This window comes from Scyliorhinus canicula, chromosome 6 (assembly GCF_902713615.1).
Source record: "Scyliorhinus canicula chromosome 6, sScyCan1.1, whole genome shotgun sequence".
NCBI classification, from domain to species: domain Eukaryota; kingdom Metazoa; phylum Chordata; class Chondrichthyes; order Carcharhiniformes; family Scyliorhinidae; genus Scyliorhinus; species Scyliorhinus canicula.
This window is the reverse complement of record NC_052151.1, coordinates 182,845,101-182,860,470: the sequence shown is the minus strand read 5'-3', so window position 1 is coordinate 182,860,470 and position 15,370 is coordinate 182,845,101. Positions and strand designations below refer to the sequence as shown.

The following is a 15,370-nucleotide window of genomic DNA, read 5'->3' as shown; positions in this document are numbered from 1 at the left end:
TTTCCTCCGGGCGCTCCAGTTTCTTCCCACAAGTCCCGAAAGACATGCTGTTAGGCAATTTGGACATTCTGAATTCTCTCTGTGTACCTGAATAGGTACCGGGATGTGGCAACAAGGGGATTTTCACAGTAACTTCATTGCAGTGTTAATGTAAGCCTACTTCTGTCAATAAAAATTATTTAAAAATTAGGGATGGGCATTAAATGTGGGTTAAACCAGCGAAGCCCACATCTATTAAACGTGAATTTAAAAAAAAAAACTGCATCCTGTGGCTACCAATCCTCGTCACTGGAACCATTTTCCCTTATCTACAGTTGTCAAAGCCCTTCACAACTTACATTTATTAAATGTATTTAACTTGCTCTGGTCTAGGGAGGACAGCCCCTGCTTCTCCAGCCTCTCCACATAACCAAATTCCTTTATCACTGGTACTATTCTAGTAAATTGCCCCTGAACCCTGTCAAAGACGGCTTCCTAAAGTGTAGTACCCAGAATTGGACACTATTCTTCACCTTTATTTACTGCTGCTGCCCAGAAGTCAAAGGAAAAGGATGGGATAGTGCTGTCATGAGAAATGATATTGGCACTGAAGATCAAGACATGGAATTCGTCTGGGTAGAAATAAGGAAAACAAGGGAAAGAAGTCCCTAGTGGAATAATTTATAGGTCCCCTAATAGTAGTTCTACAGTAGGACACAGTATAAACCAGGAAATACTGGAGGCTTGTAAGAAAGGTACGACGATAACCGTGGATGATTTTTAATCTGCATTTAGACTAGATTAATCAAATTGGTAAGGGTAGCCTCAAGGGAGCGTTTATAGCGTGTATTCAAGATTGTTTCTTGGAACAATATGTTATCGAACCAACCAGGGAGCAGTCTATTTTGGATTTAGTATTGTAATAAGATGCAATTAATTAATTATCTTCTAGGGAAGAGTGATCATTGCATGCTTTAATTTCATTCAGTCTGAGGGCAAGAAACCTGAGTCCCACACTAGTGTTCAGGTGTTAAACTAAGATAATTACATAGGCAGGCGAACAGATTTGGCCTTAGTAGACTGGCCAGAAAGACTAAAGGTTCAACAGTGGCAGACAGAGATATTCACTTCCTCCCAACTAGAATATATTCCAGAGAGGAAGAAAGATTGTAAGAGGGGTTAAATGCTTCTGTGGCTAAGGAAGGACATTAAATATAGCATAAAGGAAAAAACAAAGGCATACCATATTCCAAAGGTCTGTGGCAAGCTGGAGGAATGAAAAACTTTTAAAAACTAACAAATCATGACTAAAAAGTAATAAGAGCAAAGGTAAAGTATGAAAGAAATCTAGTACAAAATATAAAATCAGATAGCAAAAGATTCTAGAAGTATAAAAAAAGGAAGAGTAGCTATAACCAACGTTGGTCCCTCAGGACGAGACTGTGGAACACATGGCAGAGACACTAAATCAATATTTTGCCTCTGTTTTTATGGTGGAGGACACTAGAACCATCCCTATAGTACAGGTAATGCAGAGGTTGTTGAAAAGGAGGAACTTAAAAACAATTGCCATCAGTAGGGAAAAGCAAACTATTGAGATTAAAGGCAGTCAAGTCCTCAGGCCTACATCCTAGGGTCTTAAAGGAAGTGGCAGCATTGTTCTTTTAAAAATTAATTTACGGGATGTGGGCGTCGTTCGATCGACCAGCATTTGTTGCCCATCCCTAGTTGCCCTTCAGAAGGTGGTGGTGAGTTGCCTTCTTGAACCACTGCAGCCCTTGAAATGTAGGTACACCCACTGTGCTGGTAGGGAGGGAGTTCCAGGATGTTGTGACAGTGAAGGAATGCAATCTATTTCCAAGTCAGGGTGGTGAGTGACTTGAAGTGGAACCTCCAGGTGGTGGGGTTCCCAGGTATCTGATGCTCTTGCCCTTCTAGATGGTAGTGATAGTGGGTTTGGAAGGTGCTGTCTAAGGAACCTCCGAGAACTACTGCAGTACATCTTGTAGATGGTACACATGGCTACCATTGTTCGTCAGTGGTGGAGGGTTTGAATGCTTGGGGGAGGGGGGGGGGGCAATTAAGTGGGCTGCTTTGTCCTGGATGGTGCTGAGCTTCGAGTGCTGTTAGAGCTGCACTCATCGAGGCAAATGGAGAGTATTCCATTGCACTCCTGACTTGTGCCTTGTAGATGGTGGACAGGCTTTGTAGGGTCAGGAAGTGAGTTACTCACCATAGGATTCCTAGCCTTTGATCTGCACTGGTAGCCACAGTATTAATATGGCTAGTCCAGTTCAGTTTCTGATCAATAGTAATCCTGAGGATGTTGATTCTGGGAGATTTGGCGATGGTAATGCCATTGAATATCAAGGGGCAGTGGTTAGGTCCTCTCTTGCAGGAAATGGTCATTGCCTGGCACTTGTGTGGTGTGAATGTAACTTGCCACTTGCCAGCCCAAGCCTTGATATTGTCCAGATCTTGCTGCATTTGGACATGGATTACTTTATTATCTGAGGAGTTGCGAATGGTGCTGAACATTGTGCAATCATCCGCAAACATTTCTTGATGGAAGGGCTGAAGATGGTTGTGCCTGGGATATGGTTATACCATTCTAAAATTCCCTGGAGTCTGGAAAGATTCTAGTGGATTGGAAAAAGACTAATGTAACGCCCCTATTCAAAAAGGGAGAAGGGCAGAAAGTAGAAAACTATAGACCAGTCAGTTTAACGTCTGTCGTTGGGAAACTGTTGGAATCCATTATTAACGAAGTAGCAATGGGGCATTTGGAAAGTCAAAACACAATCCATCAGTCAGCATGATTTTATGATGGGTAAATCATGTTTGACTAATTTGCGTTCTTTGAAGATGTAATAAGCAAACTGGATAATAGGGATCATGTAGATGTAGTGTATCTACAGTTCCAGAAGGCATTTGATAAGGTTCCGCACAAAAGGGTTAATACACAAGGTAAGATCCTACTGGGTTGGGGGTAACATATTAGCTTGGATAGAAGACTGGTTAACCGACAGAAAACAAAGAGGGGGATAAATGGGTCTTTTTCTGGTTGGCAAGTTGTAACTAGTGGTGTGCCACAGTGGCCGTAGGGGCCCCAACTATTGGCTATCTATATTAATGACTTGGATGCAGGGTTAGAAGATACTATAGCCAAGTTTGCAGATGACATTCAAATAGATAGGAAAGCAAGTTGCAATGAGGAAATTAGAAATTTACATATGGATAGGTTAGGTGCGTGAGCCAAAGTTTGGCAGATGGAATTTAGCATAGATACATATGAGGTTATTCATTTTGTCTGGGAAAAAATGGCAACTTGTTATCTAAAAATTTCAGTGCTTTGGTGCAGAGGGATCTGGGTGTCCTTGTGCATGAATCACAAAGTTAGAATGCAGCTGCAGCAGGTGGTAAGGCAGGCACATGGAATATTGGCATTCATTGCTAATGGAATAGAGTATAAAAGTAGGGAATTGTTGTTGCAACTAGGGTCTTGGTGAGATCGCATCTGGAGTACTGTGCACAGTTTTGCTCCCCTTTAGAAAGGAGGTAAATGCACTAGAGATGCTTCAGAGAAAAGATTCCAGGGATGGATGAAATACTTGTCTTATGAAGAGAGATTGGGCAGTTTAGGCCAATGCCCACGAGTTTAGAAGAATGAGAGGAGATCCAATTGAGGTATAGGAGATTGACAGATGGGGGTGGCACAGTAGTACAGTGGTTAGCACTGTTGCTTCACTGCATCAGGGGCCCGGTTCGATTCCCGGTTTGGGTCACTGTGCGGAGTCTGCAGGTTCTCCCTGTGTCTGGGTTTCCTCTGGGTGCTCTGGTTTCCTCCCACAAGTATTGGAAGACGTGCTGTTAGGTGAATTGGATATTCTGAATTCACCGTCAGTGTACCCGAACAGGCGCTGGAGTGTGGCGTCTAGAGGATTTTCACAGTAACTCCATTGCAGTGTTAATGCAAGCCTACTTGTGACACTAATAAAGATTATTATTATATAGAGTGGGTGTTTCCCCTTGTTGGACATTCTAGAATGGAATTAGTCAAAGGGTCGTAAATCTGTGGAATTTTTTTACCCCAGAGTACAGTGGACACCGGAACACTAAACAGATTTAAGGAAGAGATTAATAGGTTTTTAATTAGTAGCAGGATTAAGGATTATTGGGGCGAGCAGGGAAGCCAAGATGAGGTCGGCCATGATCGTATTTAATAGTGGAGCAGACAAGAGGGGCTTAATTGTCCACTCCTGCTCCTATTTCTTAAGTTCTTAAATAGCTATTTAGACAGCTGAAGATGTAACTGGAAGACTAGAGAAGCTGTTTTATAATTAACTGGGATAGTTTTCACCGACTTTGTATTATGTTACTATCCCCCACTCATTGTATTTTACTGGAGAATGCACCATGCTGTACATGGAGACTTTGTTTGCTATAGTTTTGCTGTAGAACCCGGACTGCAGCTGTGCTACATCCCAATCAAAGACTCATCATTGAAGATTGCCCCTGACTGAATTCAGCGGTGAAGCTCCATTTACCACTGCAAAAGATATTGCCTGGCATATGCTGGGGGAGGGAAGAGAGAGAATAGTCTTGCCTTTGAAACCTTCGCTCCTGCCCGCCCCCCCCCCCTCCATTAATCTTTTTAAAAATAAATTTTGTGCATTATAGTTGTCGATGACAAAGCCAGCATTACTTGCCCATCCTTCGTTACCTTGAAATGGTGATGCTAATGGTTTAACACAACTGAGAGTCAGACCACTTCAAAGATCATTTTGTTGTTACAGGACTGAGTCTCACCAGGCCCAAGCTGGGCTAAAACAGCAGGCTTCCTGCCCTAAAGGATTATTTTAATTTTTAAAAAATTTATTTTTTATAAATTTTGAGTACCCAATTCATTTTTTCCAATTAAGGGACAATTTAGCGTGGCCAATCCACCTACCCTGCACATCTTGGGCAGCATGGTAGCATTGTGGGTAGCACAATTGCTTCACAGCGCCAGGGTCCCAGGTTCGATTCCGGCTTGGGTCACTGTCTGTGTGGAGTCTGCACGTTCTCCCCATGTCTGTGTGGGTTTCCTCCGGGTGCTCCGGTTTCCTCCCACAGTCCAAAAATGTGCAGGTGAGGTGGATTGGCCATGATAAATTGCCCTTAGTGTCCAAAATTGGCCTTAGTGTTGGGTGGGGTTACTGGGTTAAAGGGATAGGGTGGAGGTGTTGACCTTGGGTAGGGTGCTCTTTCCAAGAGCCGGTGCAGACTCGAAGGGCCGAATGGCCTCCTTCTGCACTGTAAATTCTATGATAATCTTTGGGTTGTGGGGGTGAAGCCCACACAAACACGGGGAGAATGTGCAAACTCCACACGGACAGTGACCCAGAGCCGGAATCGAACCTGGGACCTCAGTGCCATGAGGCAGCAATGCTAACCACTGCGCCCCGTGCTGCCCCCCTAAAGGATTATTAATGAATCAGCTGGGCTTTTACGACAATCTGACCGCTTCGCAGTCACTTTTCCTAGTCTCAAAGTGCCGAGGTGTTCATTTTATGTTGTTTCAAACTCTGGTTTTAAGTTTTTTAATTGTTAAAATTACATCTTTTCGGGACTTCCGGTTGCGGCTATGACCAGCTAAGTCGCACATTTGGCAGCTCCTGCGACAAAGGTGTTTAAGGGCCGATTGGAGGGCCCCGACGGTACTGTAAAGACGAATCCCGGTGGGGGAAGGCTCCCTGAGGAGAGTGAGACCAACCTTATGGTCGGTACTCGGAGAGGGGCGACAAAAAAAGCGGCAGCAGCTCCCCAAAAAAAGCGGGGGAAGAGGACCAAAATGGTGGCCGGTGGCGCACTAGAAGATTGGAGAAAATGGGCGGAGGAGCAGCAGGCCGCTCTCCTCCGGTGTTTTACGGAGCTGAAAGTGGAACTCTTAGAGTCCATGAACGCGACGACCACAAGGCTGATGGGGGCCCAGGCGACCCAAGAGGCGTCGATAAGAGAGCTGCAGCAGGAGATGGCGGTGAGGGAGGAGGAAGCCACGGTCCTCGTGGGAAAGGTGGAGGTGCACGAGGCACTCCACCTGAAATGGCAGAGCCGCTTTGAGGAGCTGGACACGCGAATGAGGCGGAAGAACTTGAGGATCCTGGGCCTAGCAGAAGGCCTGGAGGGGCCTGATCTCCCGAAATATGTAGCGGAGATGTTGAGCTCCCTGATGGGAGAGGGGGCCGGTCCATCGCCCCTGGAGCTGGAAGAAGCATATCGGGTCATGGCTAGGCGGCCTAGGGCAAACGAGCCCCCGAGGGCGGTGCTGGTGCGGTTCCAGCGTTTCTGCGATCGGGAGAAAGTGCTGAGGTGGGCCAAGAGGGAGAAAAGCAGCAAATGGGAGAATTCGACGGTGCGGATATATCAGGACTGGAGTGCGGAGGTGGCAAAGCGGCGGGCCCGGTTTAACCGAACGAAGGCGGTGCTGCACGCAAAAAGGATCAAGTTTGGAATGCTGCAGCCAGCGCGCTTGTGGGTCACCTACAAGGATCAGCACCATTACTTTGAGACCCCAGAGGAGGCATGGACTTTTGTTCGGGAGGAAAAGCTGGACCTGAACTAGAACTTGGGAACGCCGGCGGTCGAGGCCGCCCGAGTACCCTTGACTGATCAAGTGGCCCATGTCTTTCTTAGGCCAGGTCGGAACTTGGTTAAAGTTGATGGATCGTTTGGTTTCTTTGAAACTTGTGTTATGGGGGGTTTCTTTGTTCCTTTTTGTGTGTCTCTTCACGTTGCCAACTTCACTAAATTATTGTTGTTGTAGGGGGGGCTTTTTTACTGTTTTTTGATCTGTTCTTTAAGGGTTATGGTTACTGTTGGTTAAGTACGTTATTATTGGGTAGTTATTTAGTTATGCAGGCATAGTTATGTATTTATGTATTTATTTGCGATTTGTTATTTATATTGTTATATTGTTAAGTTGGGGAGGCGGGACGGGGGGGGAGCAAGTGGGTTATGCGTGTTTTCTTTTTCTCTTTTTTCTTCCTCTCGTTTTAAGGGGGCTTTGTTATCGGTGTGGATGGGGATGGGGGTGGAATTGAAGATGGCGGGGTAGGGTGTGGCCGGGCGAAAGCGCGGGCTCTCCCCTGTTTCCCGCGCGCGGGACGGAGGAAGGGGGAGGAGAGAAGAGTGGGGTGTGGCCAGCAATGGCGGCTTTTCCCGCGCTGAAGCGGAGTCAGAGAGGGATGGCAAGGGGGGGGGGAGGCCCCTCCCCTCCCACATCGGGAGGAGTCGGAGTGTGGCAGGGGCAGCCGGGTCAGCGAAAACCAGCTGACTCTCGGGAGTACGATGGTGGATACACTGCGGCTAGGAGGGGTCCTAGCCAGGGGGGGGGGGGGAGGAAAGGGGGGTTAGGGGGGGATACCGGGTTGCTGCTGGAAAGCCTGAGGACGGGAAGGGAAGAACGGGAGGAGAGAGGGGGGGGGGGGCCATCGCCATGGGGAACGGGTCAGAAGGGGAGGGTCGACCCGGGGCGAACAGGGGACAGAACATGGCTAATAGACAGGGGAAAGGGACGGGTCGCTCCGCGACCCGGTTGATTACTTGGAATGTGAGGGGGCTGAACGGACCGGTCAAGAGATCAAGGGTTTTTTCACACCTAAAGGGACTGCAGGCGGATGTGGCAATGTTGCAGGAGACTCACTTGAGAGTAGTAGACCAGGTGCGCCTGAGAAGGGGGTGGGTGGGACAGGTGTTCCACTCAGGCTTGGACGCAAAGAACCGGGGGGGTGGCGATTTTGGTGGGAAAGAGGGTGTCGTTCGTGGCGGCGCAGGTGGTAGCAGATAAGGAGGGTAGGTACGTGATGGTGAAGGGTAGGCTGCAGGGAGAGAATGTGGTGCTGGTAAATGTATATGCCCCGAATTGGGATGACGCGGGTTTTATGAGGCGCCTGTTGGGCCTCATTCCGGGTCTGGAGGCAGGAGGCCTGATCATGGGGGGGGACTTCAACACAGTGCTCGACCCTGGGCTGGACAGATCGAGTTCCAGGACGAATAGGAGGCCGGCAGCGGCGGAGGTACTAAGGGGGTTCATGGAGCAGATGGGGGGGGTAGACCCTTGGAGATTTGGCAGGCCAAGGGCGAGGGAGTATTCTTTTTTCTCCCACGTCCACAGGGTGTACTCCAGAATAGACTTTTTTGTACTGAGCAGGGGGCTGATTTCGAGAGTGCAGGACACGGAGTACTCGGCCATTGCGATTTCGGACCATGCACCACACTGGGTAGAGGTAGAACTGGGGGAAGCACGGGACCAGCGCCCGCTGTGGCGCCTGGATGTGGGGCTGCTGGCGGACGATGAGGTGTGCGGAAGGGTCCGGAAGGGCATTGAGAGATATCTGGGCACGAACGACACGGGCGAGGTGAAGGTGGGGGTAGTCTGGGAGGCCCTGAAAGCAGTGATCAGAGGAGAGCTGATCTCCATAAGGGCACACAGAGAAAGGAAGGAGAGGCAGGAGAGGGAGAGACTGGTGGGGGAACTTATAGAAGTGGACAGGAGATATGCGGAGACACCAGAGGAGGGGCTGTTGAGGGAGCGGCGCAGTTTACAGGCCCAGTTTGACCTACTGACCACTAGGAAGGCGGAGACGCAATGGAGAAGGGCACAGGGTGCGGTCTATGAGTACGGGGAAAAGGCGAGCAGGATGCTAGCACACCAGCTGCGCAAGCGAGATGCAGCCAGAGAGATTGGGGGAGTGAGAGAGAAGGGAGGGAACGTAGTGCAGAAGGGGCAAGAGGTGAACGGGGTCTTCAGGGATTTCTACAGGGAATTGTACCGGTCTGAGCCGCCCAGGAGGAGGGGGGGAATGGAGAACTTCCTCGATAGATTGAGGTTCCCAAAGGTCCAGGAGGAACGGGTGGAGGGGCTGGGGGCGCCGATAGAGCTGCAGGAACTAGTTAAAGGGATAGGCCAGATGCAGGCGGGGAAGGCGCCGGGGCCGGATGGGTTCCCGGTGGAATTTTATAAGAAGTATGTGGACTTGGTGGGTCCAGTGCTGGTGCGAGCCTTCAATGAGGCGCGAGAGGGGGGGGGCTCTGCCCCCGACAATGTCACAGGCCCTGATCTCCTTGATCCTGAAGCGGGACAAAGACCCTGTACAGTGCGGGTCCTATAGGCCTATCTCCCTCTTGAATGTAGATGCCAAACTGTTGGCAAAGGTCCTGGCAACCAGAATAGAGGATTGTGTGCCAGGGGTAATCCATGAGGACCAGACGGGTTTCGTAAAGGGACGACAACTTAATACAAATGTCCGGAGGCTGTTGAATGTAATTATGATGCCAGCAGTGGAGGGGGAGGCTGAGATAGTGGTAGCACTGGATGCGGAGAAGGCATTCGATAGGGTGGAGTGGGAATACCTGTGGGAGACGCTGGAACGGTTTGGGTTTGGGGAGGGATTTATCAAGTGGGTGAAGCTGCTGTATTCGGCCCCGATGGCGAGTGTGGTTACAAACGGGAGGAGGTCGGAGTATTTTGGGCTCCATCGAGGTACCAGGCAGGGATGCCCCCTATCCCCCTTACTATTTGCATTAGCGATCGAACCGTTGGCGATGGCACTGAGGGGTTCAGGGGGTTGGAGAGGACTGACAAGGGGAGGGGAGGAGCATCGGGTATCACTCTATGCGGATGATTTGTTGTTGTATGTGGCGGATCCGGAAGGGGGAATGCCGGAGGTAATGGAAATACTAGCGGAGTTTGGGGACTTTTCGGGATATAAATTAAATGTGGGTAAAAGTGAGGTCTTTGTGATACACCCGGGAGATCAGGGGGAGGGAATTGGGCGGCTCCCCTTTAGGAGAGCAGTAAAGAGCTTCAGGTACTTGGGGGTGCAGGTGGCAAGGAACTGGGGGACCCTCCACAAGCTGAACTTTTCAAGGCTGGTGGAGCAGATGGAGGAGGAGTTCAAGAGGTGGGACATGGTACCGCTGTCGCTAGCAGGGAGGGTGCAGTCAGTCAAAATGACGGTCCTCCCGAGGTTCTTGTTTCTGTTCCAGTGCTTGCCCATCTTCCTCCCCAGGGCCTTCTTCAAGAAGGTAACTAGCAGCATTATGGGCTATGTGTGGGCGCATGGCACCCCTAGAGTGAGAAGGATTTTCTTGGAACGGAGTAGGGACAGTGGAGGATTAGCGCTACCCAATCTTTCCGGATACTACTGGGCGGCGAACGCATCGATGGTGCGCAAGTGGGTGATGGAGGGGGAGGGGGCAGCTTGGAAACGTATGGAGAGGGCGTCCTGCGGCAATACAAGCCTGGGGGCGCTAGTAACGGCACCATGGCCGCTCCCCCCCACAAGGTATACCACGAGTCCGGTAGTGGCGGCCACCCTTAAAATCTGGGGGCAGTGGAGGCGACACAGGGGGGAAGTGGGGGGTCTGATGGCGGCGCCACTGAGAGGGAACCACAGATTTGTCCCGGGGAACACTGGCGGGGGATTCCAGAGCTGGCACAGGGCGGGCATCAGGCAACTGAGGGACATGTTCATAGAGGGGAGGTTTGCGAGCCTGGGAGAGCTGGAGGAGAGGTTTGAGCTCCCCCCGGGGAACACGTTTAGATACCTGCAGGTGAAGGCATTTGCCAGACGACAGGTGGAAGGATTCCCCTTGCTTCCCGATGGAGGGGCGAGTGATAGGGTGCTGTCAGGGGCCTGGGTCGGAGAAGGGAAGGTCTCGGACATCTACAAAATAATGCAGGAGGTGGAGGAGGTACCGATAGAGGAGCTGAAAGACAAGTGGGAAGCGGAGCTGGGAGAGCAGATAGAAGATGGGACATGGGCGGATGCCCTAGAGAGGGTCAATTCGTCGTCGTCGTGCGCAAGGTTGGGCCTCATCCACTTTAAGGTGCTGCACAGAGCCCATATGACGGGGACTAGGATGAGTCGGTTCTTCGGGGGGGGAGGACAGGTGTGTTAGGTGTTCGGGAAGCCCTGCGAACCATGTACATATGTTCTGGATGTGTCCGGCACTGGAAGAGTTCTGGGAGGGGGTGGCGGGGACGGTATCGAGAGTGGTGGGAACCAGGGTCAAACCAGGGTGGGGGCTAGCGATTTTTGGGGTTGGGGTGGAGCCAGGAGTACAGGAGGCAAGGGAGGCCGGAATATTTGCCTTTGCGTCCTTGGTAGCTCGGAGAAGGATCTTGATTCAGTGGAGGGACACAAGGCCACCAAGCGTTAACACCTGGTTAAACGACATGGCAAGCTTCATCCAATTGGAAAGAATCAAATTCGCCCTGAGAGGGTCGGTACAGGGGTTCTTCCGGCGGTGGCAGCCCTTCCTTGACTTTCTGGATCAGAGATAGGAACCGGAGGCCGGAACAGCAGCAACCCGGGGAGAAAAGGGGGGGGGGGGGAAGGGAGGGGGGGGGGGGGGGGATAGCAACGAAGGGAGCACGTCAGCGGGGGGCCGCGGGCAATGACTGCCCGAGGCCATCGGCAGAAAGGGAAAAACGGTTTGGTTGCTAGACTGATAGCGCGGGGGGGGGGGGTGCGCGCGGGGGAGGGCGTGGGGAGGTTTTTCCAGGGGGGACTTGTGGTGTTATAATTTAAAATGTAATAGGGGTAAATGTTTGTATCGAAAAATTTCAATAAAAATTATTAAAAAAAAAAAAAAAAAATTACATCTTTTCCTTTTTGTTCAGAGCTGAAGCCAGAGGAAGTGAGGAATATGGCGGCTAGTGAGGTATGGTTCACTTCTCCTATGTTTAAAACACTCCATGCGCAAAATTGCTAGTGTTAACATACTCTTCTTCAGCAGCGTAGATTGCTTCATTACAGCATCATTCCAAGGATGGCGTTTTCGTCATTTTGCTCCTCTGCTGGTAAACCACACGTTGATGCTCATGGTACAGTTATGAGGAGACACAGGTGAAGGATAAGATTGGGCTGGCACGGTGTTGGTGATGAACCAAGGGAGTGTTCTGTGTGAGAGTTACTACATGCTGCTTAACCAGACCCAACTTTGTAACCTTTATTCTTCTGCCTGTCCAAGGTGAGAAAGATCAGACTGACTGACTTTGAAGATTCACGGAGGAAGATCAAACGCAGTGTGGGCCCTCAGACTCTGGAGGGGTACAAACGCTGGAATGAAGAATATGGAGACACTGCTGTTAACTCATGAGGTGCCAAACCAGCCCAGGCTCTGATCACTGCTGTAAGGGACTATTCTTGATCAGAGTGTACCGTCAGTTGTCAGCACCAACTGGCACTTGGCTCCTCTGGCCTTCAACAGGACACCCAGAGTTGTTTCATCACAGATTCTTACACCGAATCAGGAGCACTAAAGCTGACGGGACAAGTTTACAAAGCGGAATCCTTTCTATGACGTGCTATATCCTTTTTAAAATTGAGTTTCAGGAATCTTCGTGCCTCTGGATCTGGGACCATGTAGCTGGCTGTCAGTGAAAGTGAAATTTAGGGTCAAGCGAGTTTAAAAATATTTCATGATTTGTATATTTTGTTTCTCGTGTAAAGCAAGTCGGCCCCTGTTCAGAGTATACACATTAGAAGCACAGCCGTAGGAAGACTTGTGCCTTAAGTTTGCAGTACATTTGCTTGCCCTAGTGTGTTTGGTCCCTTTGCTCCCCATGCCCAATCTTATCTTAAAAGGTGCACCGGTATTATTCATTCCTAACTGATTATCAGCAGTGCCAAATAAATTGCTGGTTGCACACTTGGAAATGGATTCTTTGAAAGAAGACCGTTTGCAAGCTTGCCAGGTGCTGAAAGTATTTCTCCCATAATATCAAGTAGCTGGTCTCTTGATTTCTGAACAAGTCCACTGATAAGTTATTTTGGTTCAGTTGTTTGATATTTCAGTGCAGCTTTACTCTCGTAGACTTGGCACAAAAAGTATCCACGTGTTGGAGGAATAGCACAACACCATTGCATTCAAACTTCCAGTTTTAGTGCATGGTTTCCCTACCATTACAAGATAAACAGGTCTTATTACAAAATTCAACATGATCAAAACTGATTCTTCAGTTAATCTTCTAAGTAAATAATTTCTTCACATAACTGAATCCATTGAAAATATTGTCACGGGGGTGGGGTGGGTAAAATGTTCTGAACAGGTATTTGACAATATTGATTCAAAGACACAGCCCTTCAAAATGCCTGTCTTTAATATAAACATGAGGCTTGGTGTAATTATTTTCCTCTTGTAAATCATTGTGAGCAACCCGACAGATTTGATTTGCCAGTCATTTTTTAAGAAACACATCTGGTAGTGTATTTCCTGCCCATCGCATTTCCATGTCTAACTCAACTTTCTGCTGCAACTCAGGAAATAGTATACAGAAGAACTCCAGAAACAGTCTGTCCATTTCCTTTAACCAACCTTTACATGAAACCACGCAGTGTTATTTCTTTAAACGACGGCTTCTATTTTGACCCGTGTGAGCAATTCCATCATTTAGCCTTTAAAGTCACTTTACTTAGTGCAATGCCTCTGACCAAACAACAGCCCTCATGTTCAGTCGTGTGTGAGTAATGTCACAGGAAGTTCACTAGGTAATATCAAAATTGGATGTCATACTCCAGCCAACACACTTTTTGTTATAGTACAAAATAATATGTAGCAGTGGCAGTACTCAGTTGACTGCAAAATGCTTAGGGATGCCCTGATCTAATGAAAGGCATGTTATAAGTGCAAGATTTTCTTTTCCACAGAAATGTGTTACTGTGAAACCTAAAACGTACAAACCAAAATGCAACAGTTCTCTGACCCAAGACTAGTTATAGTTACCTGAATTTGATCATTTAAGGAGTTGGCAACAGGTTATTCACTTCATTTTTGCAAACATTTCTCGTGACCTTGCAAAGCATTAATATGACATTATCAGAACCCTTGTCATCGTCCCTTTAACTACACCTTGTGATATCAGTCTTTCCAAATGAAAAAACCTTCATTCTGATACCTTCATTTTTAGTTACCCTTGAATGGGTGGGGATCGTGATCAGGATAAAGTCTGAATTGAGCTGGAAGGGTCAGGAAATTTCCTAGAGTAGATTTGCAGGTTTTAAATGACCTTTTGTACCAACTCTACCTCACAAAATGGCTGTGATTTCCGATGCCATACAGCTACCCACTTGTAACCTTTGATTATGCGATAAACAGTTGGTCCCTTTATTGTGAAAACTCTAGACCAAACAATTTCAAGCAGCCTATTTACTTTTTTTTTGTAACCATTGAAAGCTCTTCTGCTGCAGGACCCGTGGCCAAAGGCAGTGAGAGCAAATGCAGAACTGAATTCCGAAAGCACTGACATATTAAACAGCCTGAAGGTAACTGCCATATACCTTGGCTATTGGGTTTAATCTGTGCATTGAAACTAACTTTTTCCATTGCAAACTTTCCAGCAGCAAGCTTTCAGACTGCAAACCAATACTGCCGAAATTCTTGTCAACGTGACCATTAACTAGCAGAAAGCAATTAATTGATATGCGTGGTCTCTTTCTAACTTTGATAACTTTTTGATGACATTTTAACAGATTTGTACATCATTGCTTTGAATTTGACGTGAGTAGGAAGTTTAAATATGAGCATGGTTCAGGAGTAGGCAGCGATTCTATTTGTTTTATTTTAGCACTGTTGTCTTTCCGGTGCCCTGGTACTGCTGAAGCCGGTATAGGGAAAGGTAAAATGTTCCAATTAGTAAATATTGTATTTTTGGCACTTTTATTTTATTTTTTGTATCCACATGCATGAGTGATTTATTTTGATCCATTTGTTTTTTTGTGTCTAATATATTGATAAATAAAAATTTTAATTCGATGTTTGAAAGTTGAAGTTTGTGGTTTCTTTTGTTGTTGCAAAGCCAAATGGGCCTCTCGGGCAAGAAAATCACTGTAGGTTGTGAGGATGCCTGCACCAGCTAGCTACTTTGGAAAGCAGTAGAAAAATTGGCCCAATGTTGGGTTGAACAACAACATCTTGCATTCACACAGCACCTTTAGCCTCTTAAAGAAAAACCAACTGGGTGGCAAGGTTGCACAGTGGTTAGCACTTCTGTCTCACAGCGGCAGGGACCTGGGTTCAATTCCGGCCTTGGGTGATCATCTTTGTGGAGTTTGCACCTTCCCCCCCTGTCTCTCCTTGGGTTTCCTCCCACAGTCCAAAGATGTGCAGGTTAGATGGGGTTATTACAGGGATATGGCGGGGGAGTAGCCCTTTTGGAGGGTTGGTGTAGACTCGATGGGCTGAATGGTCGTCTTCTGCACTGTAGGGATTTTATGAAGCTGTTGAAAACAAAATTTTACACCGAATCACGCGGGGTGGGGGGGAGAAGAGTGATCAAAAGTCTGGTCAAAGATCGGTTTAAATTAGCGATTTAAAAAAAGAATAAAGACGAGGAGGTTACTGA

The 15,370-nt window shown here is 48.1% G+C and overlaps 1 protein-coding gene across 2 annotated transcripts in view; it reads left to right on the top strand.

The window, feature by feature from the left end:
• spast (spastin) overlaps positions 1 to 14,793 on the top strand; it is an 82,369-nt gene extending 67,576 nt beyond the window's left edge. For both annotated transcript variants that reach the window (XM_038800591.1, XM_038800592.1), the window contains 2 exons: positions 11,648 to 11,688; positions 11,998 to 14,793. In XM_038800591.1, coding sequence (XP_038656519.1) covers positions 11,648 to 11,688; positions 11,998 to 12,126 — 170 coding nt within the window. In that variant the 3' untranslated portion in view covers positions 12,127 to 14,793. The remainder of the gene's footprint in view (positions 1 to 11,647; positions 11,689 to 11,997) is intronic.
• Positions 14,794 to 15,370: the final 577 nt, after the last annotated feature.